General features: G+C 48.2%; 1 protein-coding gene across 1 annotated transcript in view; it reads left to right on the top strand.

Annotated features, from left to right (window-relative positions):
• The first annotated feature begins 478 nt into the window (after positions 1 to 478).
• LOC133510273 (homeobox protein Meis1) overlaps positions 479 to 16,190 on the top strand; it is a 77,918-nt gene continuing 62,206 nt past the window's right edge. The window contains exons 1-6 of the mRNA XM_061838129.1: positions 479 to 1,146; positions 2,023 to 2,243; positions 2,991 to 3,132; positions 3,259 to 3,309; positions 3,471 to 3,521; positions 5,497 to 5,643. Coding sequence (XP_061694113.1) covers positions 1,135 to 1,146; positions 2,023 to 2,243; positions 2,991 to 3,132; positions 3,259 to 3,309; positions 3,471 to 3,521; positions 5,497 to 5,643 — 624 coding nt within the window. The 5' untranslated portion in view covers positions 479 to 1,134. The remainder of the gene's footprint in view (positions 1,147 to 2,022; positions 2,244 to 2,990; positions 3,133 to 3,258; positions 3,310 to 3,470; positions 3,522 to 5,496; positions 5,644 to 16,190) is intronic.

Raw genomic sequence — 16,190 nt, 5'->3', positions numbered from 1 at the left:
ACCTCTCTCAACTCAATCTTCTTCTTTTTTTTTTTTTTTTTTTTTTTTTCCAAGATGACACGTGAGAAAAGTTGGACTCCCGAAACCGGCCGGACTGGACCGGCGAGAATGTCCCGTCCGGATCCGAATGGCCCCCGGTGAGGCCACGTGACGTGCGACTCCGCAGCGTGGAGCGACGCGGGTGAATTCGGCGAACTTTACGACCGCGAGCCTTGTGCCAGCGGCGGGTGGGTCCGCACGTAAACGAGCTCATGGCGGAGCACTAAAATGGCGAGATGCACCCCCGGGTGTGGGCGACACTTGCTGAGGTCCGACGCGACCTGTTTATGGCCGACACTACTTCCGGGTTCGAGCGCACACACACGGCCGCTCAAGCCATCCAAACATGACGCCACGCGGCTCCTTTAAGAAAATCCCCGAGCCGGAATGATGAGCGCCCCCCCCCCCCTCCTCCCTCCTCTTCGTCCTCCTCCTCCTCTTCGTCCTCCTCCTCCTTTTGAGCTCCTCCACACGTCTTTGCATAAGTAAATCAAGCCGCGGGAGAGCCGGCAGCCAGCAGCCGACGAAGCCAGGACAGACGCTTCATTCCCGGCCGTGAGTGGAGCGCCGAGCCGGTGTCCGACCCAGCGGACCCAAGCCTGCCCGCCTGCGGAGGACCCCCTCCTTCCCCCCCGCCCCACCCCCGCCGACCAGCAAGCAGCGCCGGACACGCGGGAGGACCCTCAAAGAAAACAGCCATGAGAACCACCGGGTGCCTTTTAAGGCTTTGATTTTATTTTAAAAATATTTTTTTTTCGGGGGTGGGGGTGGGGGGGGAGGACGACTCGGAGCGAGAAGGAGAGCCCAGGATCGACTCCCCTCTGCCGGGTTCAACTTGGCCGGCACCGCGGTGATTGGCCGGAGGGGGAAAACCCCACCAAAACAGCAGCAAAAAAAAAAAAAACAAAACAAAAACAAAGGATTTTTTTTTTTCTTATTCATGCTGGTTTCATTTTTGTTTTTTCTTTTTTTTTTAATGTAACCTCCTCCCCCGTCTATTTTTGTTTGGATTTGCTAATTTGCCCTGCAAGGCTGGCTTCCGAGCGGATTTAAGTGCGGGACTCGAACCACGAACTGCGGGCGGCGAGGAGGCTCATGGCGCAACGGGTACGTAAAATCACGCGTGCGGCTCGGAAAAAAAAAAGTTATTACTTTTACATTCTTTTTTTTGGCACCCACATTACGCACGGGCGACCCCCCCAAGCCCCCCTTTACACACACACACACACACGTCTTTCGTGGACGTGTTTTTGCAGATGACTTCTGACAGCACTGCGTGGATTCTGTGGGCGACAAATCTCAAACATTCGTCTCGTGACTTTGGAGCTGCAGGGACCCCCACCCTCCAACACACACACACACACACCCCACTTTAATCAAATGCCCTCAAACGTATGATGGAAAGAAAAACACATTTCACAGCGAGGCGACGACAAAATATTTAGAATTGCGATTTGTGTGCAAACAAATTTTGGTGGTTGTTGTCCTCGCTTTGCTAAATAATTCCATCAACAGTGGGACACTTTTTTTTTTCTTTTCATTTTTTGAAAACAAAGCAGCACTTTGTTAAAGGCAAACAGTTCCACTTGCATGCTTAAAAAAAGCATTTTAGCGGCAAAAGGCACAAGTTAAAGCCTTGAAAATGAGTGAAAACTTTTTCCACTGCCTGGACGATTGTGACAATTCCGCAAATCTCAAATTTCAACAAAACAGCCTATTGAAAAAGTTTGAATTGTAATTTTAACCAGTCGACTTGGAATTAAATTAAATTACTCGTCAAAGCGGCAGCCACCGTGTTTCGGTTCTATTTATTTGACGTGTTGACAACTCGGGCTCGCATATTTCCCAGTTTATCTGCTTAAAACGCGGGTTTGATTTGCCCCCCCCCCCTTTTCCTCCCGCTTGAAAGGGAGGTAAACACAAATTCAGGAACGATTGCATGAGTGCACTTGTTGTGTCTAATCCGTGTACTTTCCGGCGCAGTACGAAGACTTGCCCCACTACGGGATGGACGGGGTGGGCATCCCGACCACCATGTACGGAGACCCGCACGGGGCGCGCTCCATGCAGGCCGTGCACCTCAACCACGGGCCCCAGCTGCACTCGCACCAGTACCCGCACACGGCGCACACCAACACCATGCCCCCCAGCATGGGCTCGTCGGTCAACGACGCGCTCAAGAGGGACAAGGACGCCATATACGGGTAGGCGCCCCGGAGGGATCGGACTGGGAGGGGGGGACCTCCGAGAGTCCCAGCTGGATGCTCGGCTTGCCTTGCCCGTGGACAGTGAGAGCTTTCCGGGCTTGACTCGCTCGGCGAGTCGCCGCGGCCGAGCGGATCCTCGCGTGCTTTTTTTTCCCCCCTTTTCCTCTACCCCCCCCCCCTTCACCCCCGACCCCCTTCTCCTAACGCTTGTATGTGTTGTTGTAAAAGTATGTTCGACTTTAAAAATGTGGGAGTCGTGTAATAATGGCAGACTTTGACGCGAGCGGGAGCGGCGACAATCTGTTGCTAATTGAATTCATTGAAGCTCGTGAAAATGTAAGTGTGCATCTCATTTAGACAGGTGCAGCCTGCTAATTCCCACTTCATTTAACTTGAGCTAAAACCTTTTTTTTTTTCTCTTAACGTGAACTGATTTCTTTATGTGTGTGTTGCTCAACCTGCTCGCATTGCCCAGCGGCGTGTCAAATTTTTCGATATAATAAACACACTGTAGGTGCACACAACGCGCGCAATTGTGTCGCCCTCTCCAGCATGCGTGCGTCCACGCGGGGAAGCTCCCTAGCCGAGGGGGTCGCTGCCCCCGCAAAAAAACACAAGCCCACAAAAAAACAGAAACCACCCCCCCCCCCAAAAAAAAGAAAAAAAAAAAAGCCCGCAGTGGCGTCGAGCCGCTCGCTGACATTTGCTATCTAAATGCGCGTGCGTGTCCCCCCCCAAATGCAGGCACCCCCTGTTCCCGTTGCTTGCACTGATTTTCGAGAAATGTGAATTAGCCACGTGCACCCCCCGAGAGCCCGGCGTGGCAGGAGGCGACGTGTGCTCGTCGGAGTCCTTCAACGAGGACATCGCCGTCTTTGCCAAACAGGTCAGCGACACGCAAAAACAAAACAAAAGAAAAAACAACAAGCACAAGAAGCTGTGCACTGACGTGACTTTGACTGAATTATCACATGACTTTTCCATTTATTATTATTTTTTTTTTTTCATTTAGATTCGTGCAGAAAAACCTTTATTTTCCTCAAATCCAGAACTGGATAACCTGGTAAGTAAATTTCGCGTGGAACGTCTTTTGCACTTCATTGATATGAACAATATGGACGGCAAGTGTTGTGACGTCACTTTCCGCTGAATTAAATGGCTCGATTTTTTTTTTTTTTTTAATGATTCTTATTTTTTGTACATTTTTATTTGTCATTTCTGCAGATGATTCAAGCCATTCAAGTGTTACGGTTTCATCTGCTGGAGTTGGAAAAGGTAAATATATCTTTTTCTCATCATTTGCATAATTGTGTTTTAGCTCGTCTCTTGTAATTAGCGTTCAAATCAATCACCGTAGTTTTTTCTTTTTTTTTTTTTTTTTTAAATGTGCCTTCAACCTTCCAGTGCAAATGTTGCCGGTTCCGATCCATTTCCGTTTGCTTTCTTCGTGTGTGTCGCGGCGGCGGCGTCGTGTTTTTTTTTTTTTTTAAATTTAACACGCGTGTTGAGTGCGTCGTGGCCCGTGTGAGCCCTCATGTCACTGCCAATTTTCGGGGATATCTCCATTGGGGTTTGGGCGGCGGGGGGGGGCGACTACTGTCTGCGTGCACGGCCCCGGCCACCTCATTAGGTACACCTCTGCACCCAGCAAACTTGTAGGCACAAATCTTTTGTGTTTTTTTTAATTCTGTTTGTGGCCGATGAGAGCAGGGGTCCAAATATTAGCAACAGCTGATAACAGAACATCCTTGTGCAGTTTACACAGCGTATAGTTGGGTTTATTTTTAGTATCCAACTAGTGATAAATATTATTATTCTGAAGTGTTGGAAAGTGTTACTTGGCTTTAATTTTTTTCTTTTGAATGATTTGATTTGGTACGTGCGTGAAGGAGAAGGTCAATATTTTAGAAATCCACACTTTGTAATTTATTATTATTCACTCTTAAGATGTTGTGTTGCAAAGGACGAGTGCAAGAATTTGATATTGTTGCAATATGATCTAATATCATTGTTGTGTCAGAATTCTTTTATGGGTCATTTCCCTTGTCCGCTTTGATGCTGGATGTGGATCTTGAGGACTGTTCCTAATAATTTGCCTGACAGGGTTTATGAAATCTGACTGATTGTGAGCCCTTCCTATTTAGTCTAATTGTATGATTTAGTATTTTTCTAAAAATATCAGTGCCTTATTGTCTAATTTCTTTTTGTGTTTGAGTTTTTATCAAGTCACTTCTTGCATTTTTTTGGATACGTTGTGTAGTGTGGAGGGGATGTCCCTAATATTTTGGTCCGCACCACTGATGACGAGAGGGTCAAAATATTAGAAACCCCGTTGAAATGTAACTTTTTTTTTTTTTTTTTAAAAATACATTTTGTAAATCAGAATTATTTTTTAATCTTAAATAAGATGCAGTGCACGTGTGCCTAATGTTTTGACCAGTGCTTGGCATTTTTCTTCTTCTTTTTCTCCATAAATTCATAACTTAAAAACATTGCTGGCTGCTGCCTTAGTGGCGTTCCAATTTGTATTTTTCGTCGTAATTTTGTGGTTGTTTTGTTGCGCCATGTCTGTTTCTAATAATTGCCAGACACAATTTACAAAGTTGATTGATTCTTGTCATTTTTTCCAAGCTCGTGAAATCCAGTGCAGCTGTGCCCAATAGTTTTCCTTGTGATTGATATGATGATGATTATTATTATTATTATTTTTTAATTGATGCTTCAACATAATCTGCTCTCGTTTTTGACCTGGGCTTATTTTTCTTTCCCATATTTTGTGTGTGTCAACGCTGTTGTTAATATTTTTGGATTTACTCCACAGGGATGAGATTTGATTTATGTGCCCAATTTTTTTTTTGACCAGCGATTGTTATTTGGGCTTTTTTTTTTCCCAGGGGAGGGGGCCGGGGGAATATCATGTAATCAGCTGGTTGTTTTTTAGTGAATTATTCTTCGTCATTTGTGGGCTCTTTTTTTTGTTTTGATGGGTTGAGGACTGTTTCTATCTATTTTTGTGTGGAGACTGTGACTAATGATTTCTTCTTATTATTATTTTTTTTTTTAGCTCACATTGCGTAACTCATTGAGCAGTTTTTTTGGTGGTGTTCTGCTCCCCCCCAAAGTAAATGACGCTAGATTGTAATTTCCGGTCCTCGTGGCCACCGGTGGGAGTCATCGTGGCGTTTTGTGTTTTTCGCATTTGGTGTGCGCACGCGTGACGCCTCCCTCTGTCCGACCCCCCCCCCGGCAGGTGCACGAGCTGTGCGACAACTTCTGCCACCGCTACATCAGCTGCCTGAAGGGCAAGATGCCCATCGACCTGGTCATCGACGACCGCGAGGGGGGCTCCAAGTCGGACAGCGAGGAGATCACCCGCTCGTCCGTGGCCCTCGACCAGGTACACCCCACCCCGCCCTCCGTCGGAATGAGACCTTTTCTGCATAAATGCTCTCATTGGGCTCGTTAAGACTCGACCCTCCTTCCTGGCCGTTTTGTTTTTTTTTTTTTTTTGTTTTCTCCTTTTCTCGGTCGTCTTCCTCCTCCACTGCGTTTCCGCTTCATTAGGCGCCTTGTCAGTGGTTCTGCTCAGACATGAGTGCACATTGCTTATCGAGAGGCCGCCGCCGCCGCCCCCCACCGCGACGCCGCAGCCCTTTTTTTAACTGGATTGCGAAGCAATAAGCGGCAAAAACGAGAAAAGCTACGTCAGGCCCGAGTGCTCAAAAGTGTCACGTTCTCTCCTTACGTGGATGACAGCTTTATTATCATTGGAAAAAGTCCCTGGCAAAAAAAAAAAAAAAATCCTTTCCATCTCCAAAAAGCACCAACCCTAATACAGAAAAGTAGTCATGTATACAAACAAAAACATCCAGTCATTAAACTGCTATTATAAAGCGTAAGTATCCTCGGGTCTTGTTAGGGGCGTGGCCTAGCCACCGACACCACTGACTCCGCTTGTGAGAGTCCAGGCGTGAGTTGTGGCCTTCAGCAGCCCGTTCGTGTATTGGCTGAATGCGCCGCAACATCGCAGTGGTAGTATTGCACAGTTTTGCAGTCCGACAGTATTTTGCCGTTTTGTCTTACGATCAACAAAAATGGCGGCGTCAGAGTAAAACGTCGTGAATGAAATAAAGCGAGTAAGTCAAGTAAAACGCTGTCCCTAAAACATCTCCTCAAGTACAACAATGAAGTATTTTGAAAGTGTTCCTTCTGTCGCGTTTATTCGCTCGCCACCCGTTCGCCGGGTTTGAAAAATCACAGGATCGCGGTCGGAGGCGCCACGGCGGGGCAGCTCGAGAGCGTTGGCCTCACAGTTGCGAGGACCGGGGTTCAAATCCCGGCCCCGCCTTTGCATGCGAGTGTGGCTTGCCTCCGGGTGGCCGCTCCGCTTTCCTCCCACGTCCCAAGATCGCCCCGTCGGCGCGATTGCGAGTGCGGCTGTTTGCCATCGGCCGGCGACCGGTTCAGGGTTGCCCGACGACAGCCGGGATAGACTCCGGCGCTCCCGCCGCCCTGGTGAGGATAAGCGGCTCACAAAACGGATGGCCGCGTGCGGTAAAATCCCGCATTCGGTCACGTGGCGACGGTGCTCGGAAGCAAACGAAATTAAAGGCGCGTGCGACTTAAAAAAAAAAGTCACCAGGCTAAATAATTTAAATCCGTGTGGCGTCCATATGGGTGAGTGGCTTCGAGGAGGGAGGGGGGAGCAAAAGAGGGAGGGGGGCTCGTCTCCGTGTGTGTGTGTGATTATGGAAATGAAGATCAGCCGGCAAAGATAAAACGGCGCTTTTTAATCCAGAACGAGAATGAAATAACACACTCTTAAGTGTCTCTTTGAGGGGCTTGGTGTATCCTCTCGAGGATTTTGAATTCTCTCGCTGGAAGAGGTCCGCGCCGGCTTTGTTAACCATTCTGTTGTTTTCTCGGGGGTCAAAGTGACCCGTTTGAAACTTCCAGACGTACAATGCAACTCATTGCGCATATTTTCCACAATGTTTATTGCGAAGCGTCCCCTTTCTGACACTTTAGTCTCATCAAAGAGGCCCCGGGTCAAATTGACCCGGGGATGTTGTTGCTGTTACTGAGTAACAAACTTTACAGGCGAGTGCGAGACTCCTCGGTTTTTTTTTTTCAAGGTACATGAAGACAATAATCTTGTCAATCCTCTTATGAAAAGATTTTCTTTCATGGATCAAAAATGTTCACGGGTCAATATGACCCACAAAATAGCTCACGTCTGCCTCCTTTTAGTCCATCCTGTCGCTCTCAGGTCGCTATGTTAAATACCACATGCTAGTTAAAAAATGCAGGAGAAGAAATTTAAAAAAAAAAAAAGTTTTTATTAGCATGGGTCTATTTGACCCGTGATATAACGAAGGCGTGAAAGACCCCCCCCCCCCCCCCCCATTTGAGGCCAGCTCTGTTGTGCTCTGTGGCTTCACTGATGCAGTTCTTGAAGACTCCTGCTAGGCTCGTTTCTTTGCTTCAAATGGTCCCGGGTCAAATTGACCCGCTGCCCGTTTAACCGTCAATAACAGCTGTCCCGTGTGTCGATATATTAGGAACCGGTTGATATACCATGTCAATCAAAAGATGTGTATGTGATATTGTACAATGTAAAATAGTAGCAGGGGTGACCATAAGAGAAGGAGGCGTGAATCCAAAACAACTTGCCAACGCATACTTGCAAAGTTTTTTTTCTTTTTTTTTTACATTTTGTGGTTTATTTTTGTGTGACAGCTTATCCGCACTGGTGACATCCTTAACGAATTGCCCTTGTATGTGTGTGCACATTATCTCGACTCCCCCCCCCCCACCTCACGCGCACACACACACACACACCCCACATATGTATTTTTAATATATGCCCCCGGGCATAAAGTTGAAGAGCAAGAGCGGCCTGCAAATTTGCACAAAAGCTGCAATGTTAACAAGAAGGCACATTTATTCATAAAGCAATTTATTCCGGCGCGAGGCGTGGAGCAGAGAAAAGAAAATGTCAGGGAGGGAGGGAAAGAGGGAGGGAGGGAGAGAGAGAAAGAGAAAGAGAGAGAGAGAATATTTATTCAACTGGACATTTTCTGACAGCGTTTGGGCCGCGCGTGTGTCACGCCGCTAATATTTGGAATATTTAAGTCGGGTGGTTCTGAGCCGTCCGTCCGTCCGTCGTGCCGAGGTGGAAAAAGTCAACCCGGGCTGGTGAATGCGACGCGGCCACTTTAGCGGGGGGGGGGGCTTGACGAACGCAACACCCCCCTTCGGGCGCAGCGTTGAGCCGAGCCGAGTCGCCCGTTTGTCCGCCGCCGTTCCTTCGGTTCCCCCGAGAGATTCCCAACGCTTTCCCGTCCGCTCGAGATTCCTCACCGGGGGCTTGAAAGTGCTTCACTTGCAAAGTGGCAGCGTTTATATATTAAAAAATAATAATCATTTAAAAAAAAAAAAAGGGATTATCACTTTTGTTTTCTGTTTCCTTTTCAACGTAATCTCCTGGAGCGACTACAAGATCATCATTTTGTTAGTTTATGGCATTACAGCGTTGTGAGAAAAAGTGATTTCATAGTGCCCAAATTTCTTTTTTTTTTTTTGATTTTGGTCTTGGTCAAAATTGATGTGCTGCACTCAACATGATCAATACTTTCTTTGTCGAAGCATGAAGTGTGTGTGTGTGTGTGTGTTTCTTTGAAAATGCTTCCTACTGTTCAAATCAAAATCGACGCAGCGCATGTATTAAAAAAAACAAACAAAAACATCCAAAAGTACTTGAAAGTTGGAAGACTGTCTGAATTTGTCCTTCTTGAATTGAAGGCGCACCTCAAACGTGTCTAAACCCTCAAGTGACCTTTCTTGCACATGCTGCTGGGGCGGGGGGGGGGGGGGGGGTGGTGGTGTGAGGCTCATGCCGCAAAGAACTCTTGGGGGGGGGTCTGGAGAGCCTCTCCACGACATCAAGTGGGGCCGCTCATAACTGAAACTTTCTTTTTTTCCATGTGACTTGTCAAAGTCGATACAGCCAGGAAGTAGTTTGATTTGTTTTGTTTTTGTTCATCTCGTCTTAGCGCAACTTTCATGGTGCATTTCGAGTCTTACGCTTGTTAGCTGTTAGCTTAGCGCAGGGGATTCCCAAATTGTGGCGCGCCCCCCCCCCCTCCTTTCACATGGTTAACTATCAGATTTTTTTTTTTTTGTGGGTACAAATTTAAAAAGCTTTCCTGTTTGTTTATTTTTTTTGAGCGGGGGGGGGGGGTGTTGACTTCTATCCCTTGTTTTGATTCCTGGGAACGTCGTACTCCAGCTAGCGTTCCAATCTATTGTACGAGGATAATGTGGAATGTGCACGTTTACACTTGGGTGCAGCAAATGATCAATAAAGTCATGTGTCTTATTTATTATTATTATTATTATTATTATTATTGAGTACGGGCGTGGCGGGCAACTTTGGGGGGGGGGGGGCGTCGGTCAAAGGGCCCCTTTAGCACTCACAGGCTGTCTTTCGGCTACGAAGTTATGCAATTCTTCTTTCCAGGTCAGCGGTGTTGGTTTAGGTAATACTGCTGGTCAAAGGGTGACTCCCAACCTCCCCCTCTCCCCACCCCCTGAATCAGGAGGGGTGACAGGGATGCGTTCAGCCGCCATTTTCCTAATCGGGTCGGCTCTGCTATCGCTAATCTATTAGCTTGCACCCGCCGGCGTCACATGCGGGGTTCTTTTTGTGCGCCTCAAATGGCTCCTCTCAAAGCAAACTTCTGAGTCGCAGTGGAGTGAGGGGGGGGGGGTACACACGGGTGGGGGGTTGTCGGTAATGGCGGCTTTTGTGGCGGCATAAAGGGGTGGTTTGACCCCTCCTTTTCTCGGCCTCCCCCCGCCTTTTGGGGCGGACGATTCAACAAGTGGCACAAAAGACAGGCAACCACGTGACTTGTGTGCCTCTTAGCCTGCTGGAATAGCAAGTAGGCTCATTCAAAGGAGGGGGGGGGGGTCGTCATAGTCTGCCCCCCACCCCATCCCCGCTAGCCTAAAAGAGGAAAAAAAAAATGCAAAAGTCCATTTTGTGCCGCCAAAGTTATGACCGCTGACGCACGTCCACGTTTGAAGTCGGAGCAAACAATCGCGTGGCTTGTGTGTACTTAGCTAATAGAAGGACACCCCCAAAAGTCCCCCGCCGTCCACCCGAGCCCTCCGTCGCTGCGCCCCACACCCCCTTTTAACCCCCCGCTGGCTGCCCACAATGGCCGACGTGCCCGGCTAGGCTAAGCTAATGTGGAAACTGGGCAGCGCAACAAAATGTCGCTTACAAATCAGTGGGGGGGGGGGGGGGGGGGCTCCGCTCCCTAAGTGTAAACGAGCGAGGAGAGAAACTCAGCGATAGAATGCGCACGCTACTCTTGCTTGTTTTTGCGATACGGACTTTCTCCAAAAGGAGCCGACGAACATGCAAAGGCGGGAATGCAATTTGTGTTTTTGCATGAAAAGACGAATGTGACGAGACTCTGCGCCTCCCAGGCCGCTGCGCCGTCAAAGCTTGGACTTCAGAAAAGTGCTCTTGACGGCCAAAGATCTCGCGTATGGCTCACACTTGGGAGTTTCTCTGTTCGAATCCGGGTTCATCTTCTTCCTGCACTTGTGGGGTGGTCCTGCTTCCTCCCGCATTCCAAAAATCTTTCCTCTCTTCCATTTTGCTCCTCTTCAAGGAATGATGACTACATCGTGACATTGAAGGAGATAAATGCGTGTTTTTGGAACGTTGACGGGGAAGAACACGCAGGAAGGCCCAAGCCCAAATTCAAACCCAGAACCGGCCCCGCTAGCCGCTAGGTCACCGTGTTCTTCCTTTTGGTGTTGAGAGAAAACAACTGCAGCTGCAAAGCATTCTGGGGGCTGGAGTTGTTCGTGCGTGCGTGCGTGCGTGTGTGGGGCGCTGGTGGGGATTATGCATATTTACGCCTGCACCTCTTAAGTATGCACATATGATTATTCCTGCAACCTGGCCAACTGTAAATAACCAGAACGCCCCCCCCCCCCCCCCGGAAAAGATTTCAGCACCTCAACCTTAGCCATTATTATTACTGCAAATCAATCGGCGAGGCGATGTTCCTTCTTGCATGAGCGGCCGCTTGCTTGCATGAGGACCCCCCCCCCCACACACACACACACAACCCCCATACACACACACACACAACCCCCATACACACACAACACACACACACAGAATGAGAGCGCACTGGATCGGAATGCCGAATCACAATTTCCACCGAGAGGAATCTTTTCACGGAGAATTAGGGAAGAAAAATGATGATTTAAAAAGGAAAAAAAAAAGTGGAAGAAAGGCCTAAATCAGGATTGGGGTGGAGGGGGGGGGGGGGTCGTCTCCGTGCGTCGGTGCGCTTCCCTGGGCGGCAGATTTAAGAAGTTTAGTGAAAAGCGAGGCAGAACCGAAGCAGGGAAATTGAATTTACTTGACAATTAAGCGTCGGAATACAAGCGAGTGCGCACGCACGCAGCAAAGGGAAAGAGGGAACGGTGGGGGTGGGGGGGTGGGGGGGGCAATGGCGGCTCATTAGGAGAACACGCAATAAATCCAGTGTGTCTGCCCGTCGAGGGCTTTCTTCTTCCGACTTTGGGATTCGGCAGCTTTTGGGGTGCCAAACACAGCTAAATACAAACATGTGTACACACTTTAAATCATAACATAATGTACACATTTTAAATAGTTTCATATGTCAATTATTTTAAGTGTTAAATTTTTGGGGAATTATAATAAGCATTGAGTTTATCATCAAGTATTTTAAGTGTCTATTGATATATACATTTTATTTTGGCCTTAAGTTTAAATTGTATACTAGCCATTTTTTGTGTTTTTTAAAATATATTTTTGTTTAATTTTTTATAAAACTGATTATTTTTGTTGTTGTTGTTGGCTTCAGTGTTCCTTGCTAGTTTTTTCTTCAGGATGTGTGTGTTGTGTTGTGTGTGTGTGTGTGTGTGCACACATGCACTTTACAGTCAAAGTGTACAAAATGTATGTGATTTTGTTAAACAAAATTAGGTGTGTGTATCCTTATTTCTATACACACACACACACACACACATGCATTGTGTACGTCTGTGTAGAAAATTGTTCTTCCAAAAAATTAGGGTGTGGCGTTGCAATATGTGTGTGTGTGAGCGATTTCAGCATTAATTGTGTGTCAGATCAGCGCTTGTGTCTAAGGGCGGCCTGTGCCCCCCCCCCCGGCCCCCGTTGCGACGGCCCCGCCCCCTTTCCCATGGGTCCCGGGCGGCCGCCTCCCGGCAGGCCTTGCGTTCTTTTGTTCAATTACAGCAAGCGCCCAACTTTACCTTTATTAGATTTTGTTTCAAATATCCACCTCGTTTGTCACTTTTTGGAATCTCGGCGAGTCCGACTTTCCGCCGCCCGCTCGCTTTTGGCTTCAGCGATGCGTAAACGCCGGCCTGCGAGGACGTGGTCCGTCCCGCCCCCCCTTTTGTGTCGCTCCTGTCGGCGGCACAATGAATACGCGTCGAAGTCGTGTCCCGCTCGGCCGCCGCCCGAACGTTGCCAGTGGCCGGCCGTCTTTTTCATTTCAATTGGGAACGTCGGGAAGGAAGCTGCATGCAGGCGTTCATTCAAGCCGACCGGAAGCTTATAGGGCTCCTGTCATGAAATGAAATGAAAATTCATTTTTAGTATGTTATTCATGAAAAAACGGCAGCCGGTATGGACCCTTTCGTTTTTTTCACCACAAAACATGATTTTGACGCATATGGCTTTTTGTAACTCCCGCCATGATAATCCTCTCGAGGGATTCACCCCCCCCCCCCCCGCCCCCCCCAGAAGAAGGAAGTGACGTACAGGGCAGGAGCGCCCTCTAGTGGACTCGTTTGTTTTAACTGCAGGAAGATAGCTGCTTGTTCCTTCGTGTTAGCCAAAATGCCGGCTCGTTGCATTGCTTGAACACTCGGGAGGATGGATTTACCCTTCGTAAGTTTCCAAGAGACCCGCTTGGTCGTGAAAAATGGATTGCACCGGTGTTCTCTTAACGTAACAAAAGATCCACGTACGTATGACAGGCGTGCTAAATGTCTGTGTGCGCGTCGGACGGCTTCTGCGTCGGGCTCGCCGGCGAAGGCTGCCGCGTCTGCTTGCAAGCGAAGGCTGGCGGACGGCAGCGGCGACGAACAACGCCGCCGGCAACGGCGCACTCAGCCGCGTGCGACGCCGACGCCGTAAAGCCGCCCGGCTCGGCGCCGTGATGCGACATGGCTCATCTCCGCCGCGGAAGTGGATCGGACTGGGAGGCGGTGTGGCCGTGATCGCATATCATCTGAATATGGATGGAAAGAATAGTGTAATATTGCGCCGGTAACTTCACCCTATTGTTCCGGTGTCTGAAGGGGCGTGTTCGTCTCCCGCAGTAGGGTCCGCCGCGTGTTTTCATTGGTGAATGTCCGGGGTGATGTCACGGACAGGGGGTGCAGCCAATATGGCGGCCACTTGGATGTCGTCCAATGACACATGGATGACGCGGTCTATTTTTTTCATGTAGACATTGAAATGAATAATGTTATATGTATTTTCCATTACAATATCTATTTTACAATGTTTTTAGGGATGACACTTGACCTTTAAGGTGGAGAAGTGTTTAGATTCTGGGAAAGGTCCGGCGGGACGTTGCAGGCACAACTAAACGTGGCCGCTTTCATTAATTAAGGTGGCGAAGGCGGAAGTCAAGATTGAGCGATGGACGGGACGGAAGATGCAAATAAAATTCAGACTTTGCGGTTAAATGAAATTTAGCTGATGTTCCTCGTGTCCTGTGCAAGAAATTCTACTTCCTGTTCCTTCCATTTTTTTCCCCGTTTTATTTGATATTGTATGACCATTATTAGGTGGGCGGCTTCCGCTCGTTGATCCCACGTCATGTGGTCCGGATTGCCGGGCATCCCTTGCGGCGTTTATCCGCCATTTTCCCCCGTGGACTCGTTTCGGGGTGGGGGTGGGGGACGTATTGTGCACGAAGCTCGGCGACGTAAAGCCGGCCAGTCGGGCCCCAACGTGTTAAAAATGATGCGTCTTATGAATTTAGACGCAGCAGCGCCATCTTGAATGAAGTCCTTTTGTTCCCCATTTTTAACACACTCCAACTGTCTCCAGTTGTGTGCCGCCACGAAAGGATCCAGATTGGAACCAGTTGTTGTTCCATTTTTTTGTTTTATATTACACCCCCCCCAACTCTCCCTCCTCAACCAGATCTTCCATCACTCGCTCTCGGTTCACATTTGACTCTCACAGGTGGCGCGTTGATGCGTCCGCGCCATCGCCGCCCTTTGATCTCCCTCCAGAAGCCGAATGAGACGTAACATGTGGTGCGGTCGCAGCGGAGGAGGCGTTTTTTGCGCGTCGATACATTTCTGCAGTGTGTGCGTGTCTGAAAATAACTCGGTCAATGAGAGGTTTCCCCCGAGTTCGGTCACACTTTGGCAGCGTATTCATCAAACTTTCGCTGGAGTTTTGTCACAAATACTTCTGGTTCTGTTTGAGGAGGACTTCCTCGCTTCTGGTCTGCCTCTTATGTTTTTTTTTTTTTTTTTTTTTAACCGCAGATTCCTTTTTCCCTCACGCGGTTTTTATTTTTATTTTAAACTTTGGCCTAAATACAATAAAAAGGATTCACGCAGGCCCGCAGAGGAAAACACGATCACATCGGTTATAGAATTCGACGACGTAGGGAAGTCATGTGACGCCAGCTTTTGTCACGCAGATTTTATGCCGCATCACATTTAAGCGATCGTCGGCTTACTTTTTTTTATAGAACCCAGCAAATGATGTGACTCCAGAAATCAAATCAAATCCAAAAAAAAGTCAGAAAAAGCCTCCTAAAACAGCTGAACTTCACTTGGGGTCATGCAGAGGCATGCAAAGTGGCGGCGGGTGTGCGCACTTGTGCAACCATATCTCAAATTCGTCAAGTCACATTAGCGGTGGCAAGACGCTTTGAAACAATTTGTGCGGGGGTGAAGATGCGACATTGTCCGCTTTCAACGCAACAAGACGCGAGAAGCCAGCAAAATTTGTCATCCGCCTGCAAAGTTGGACATTTGGCGGCCGTGCGCCTTCCACGCGGAACGAGGACCTGCGACAAAAGTCTGAAGATTGGCGGCATGTGAGAGGGGAAACGTTTACAAGCTTTGCTAGCCGTGTACGCTAACACTTGTTAGCACCCATTTGCGCCATCTTGACATTTAACGGCGTCGTTTTCACACATTTGCCACGTCTCTCCGGCGGGCGCTGTGTGAATTTGAATGAATTTCTTTGCGGATGGCATCACTTTCGCCGCTTTGCTCGCCGTTGCGCTTGTCGTCATCTGCTAGCGGTTTGTCCCGAACGGAGACGGCCGCGGATCGCACGCTTCGCAAAGCCGGGAACTCATGCAACGTGTTGGCTCGCTGTTGGATCTTTTTTTTTTTTTTTTTTTTTTGGTTTCTTCTTCTTCTTTTTTCCTGCTGTTCTTTTCTTTTTTTCTTCTTCCTTTTCTCAGCCCTCATTCCGTACGACGGCGTCACGCACGCTCGCTTGTGCCCTTACGTGAGCGCGCCACTAGCGCTCTACGCACAAAAAGAAGACGTGACGGCGCTCGTAGTCGAGCGGAAATTTCCGCCAAGGCTGACTGACGGTGACACAAAGTCTTCTTATGTGTTGTTTTTATTTCAATATGCTTGTTATTTCTGCTCGGACAACCTCATACATATTTTACTGTGTTGTCTGTGTGGCGCTGTGAATTATGAAGATAAATGTCAATTGAGACTTTTTTTTTTTTTTTTTTAAACTGAGTAAAATGGAAAAATAATATACCAAAGCAATGACTGTTCCACTCCAGTCCTCTAGGTGGCAGGAATAATTATTTTGCTCTTGATAGAAGTACAGAGAAAAAGAAGCTTGTAAATAAT

The sequence above is a fragment of the Syngnathoides biaculeatus genome, chromosome 12 (assembly GCF_019802595.1).
Source record: "Syngnathoides biaculeatus isolate LvHL_M chromosome 12, ASM1980259v1, whole genome shotgun sequence".
In the NCBI taxonomy this organism is placed as follows: domain Eukaryota; kingdom Metazoa; phylum Chordata; class Actinopteri; order Syngnathiformes; family Syngnathidae; genus Syngnathoides; species Syngnathoides biaculeatus.
Note: the sequence above shows the minus strand (reverse complement) of the source record. Positions and strands in the feature narration are given on the sequence as shown.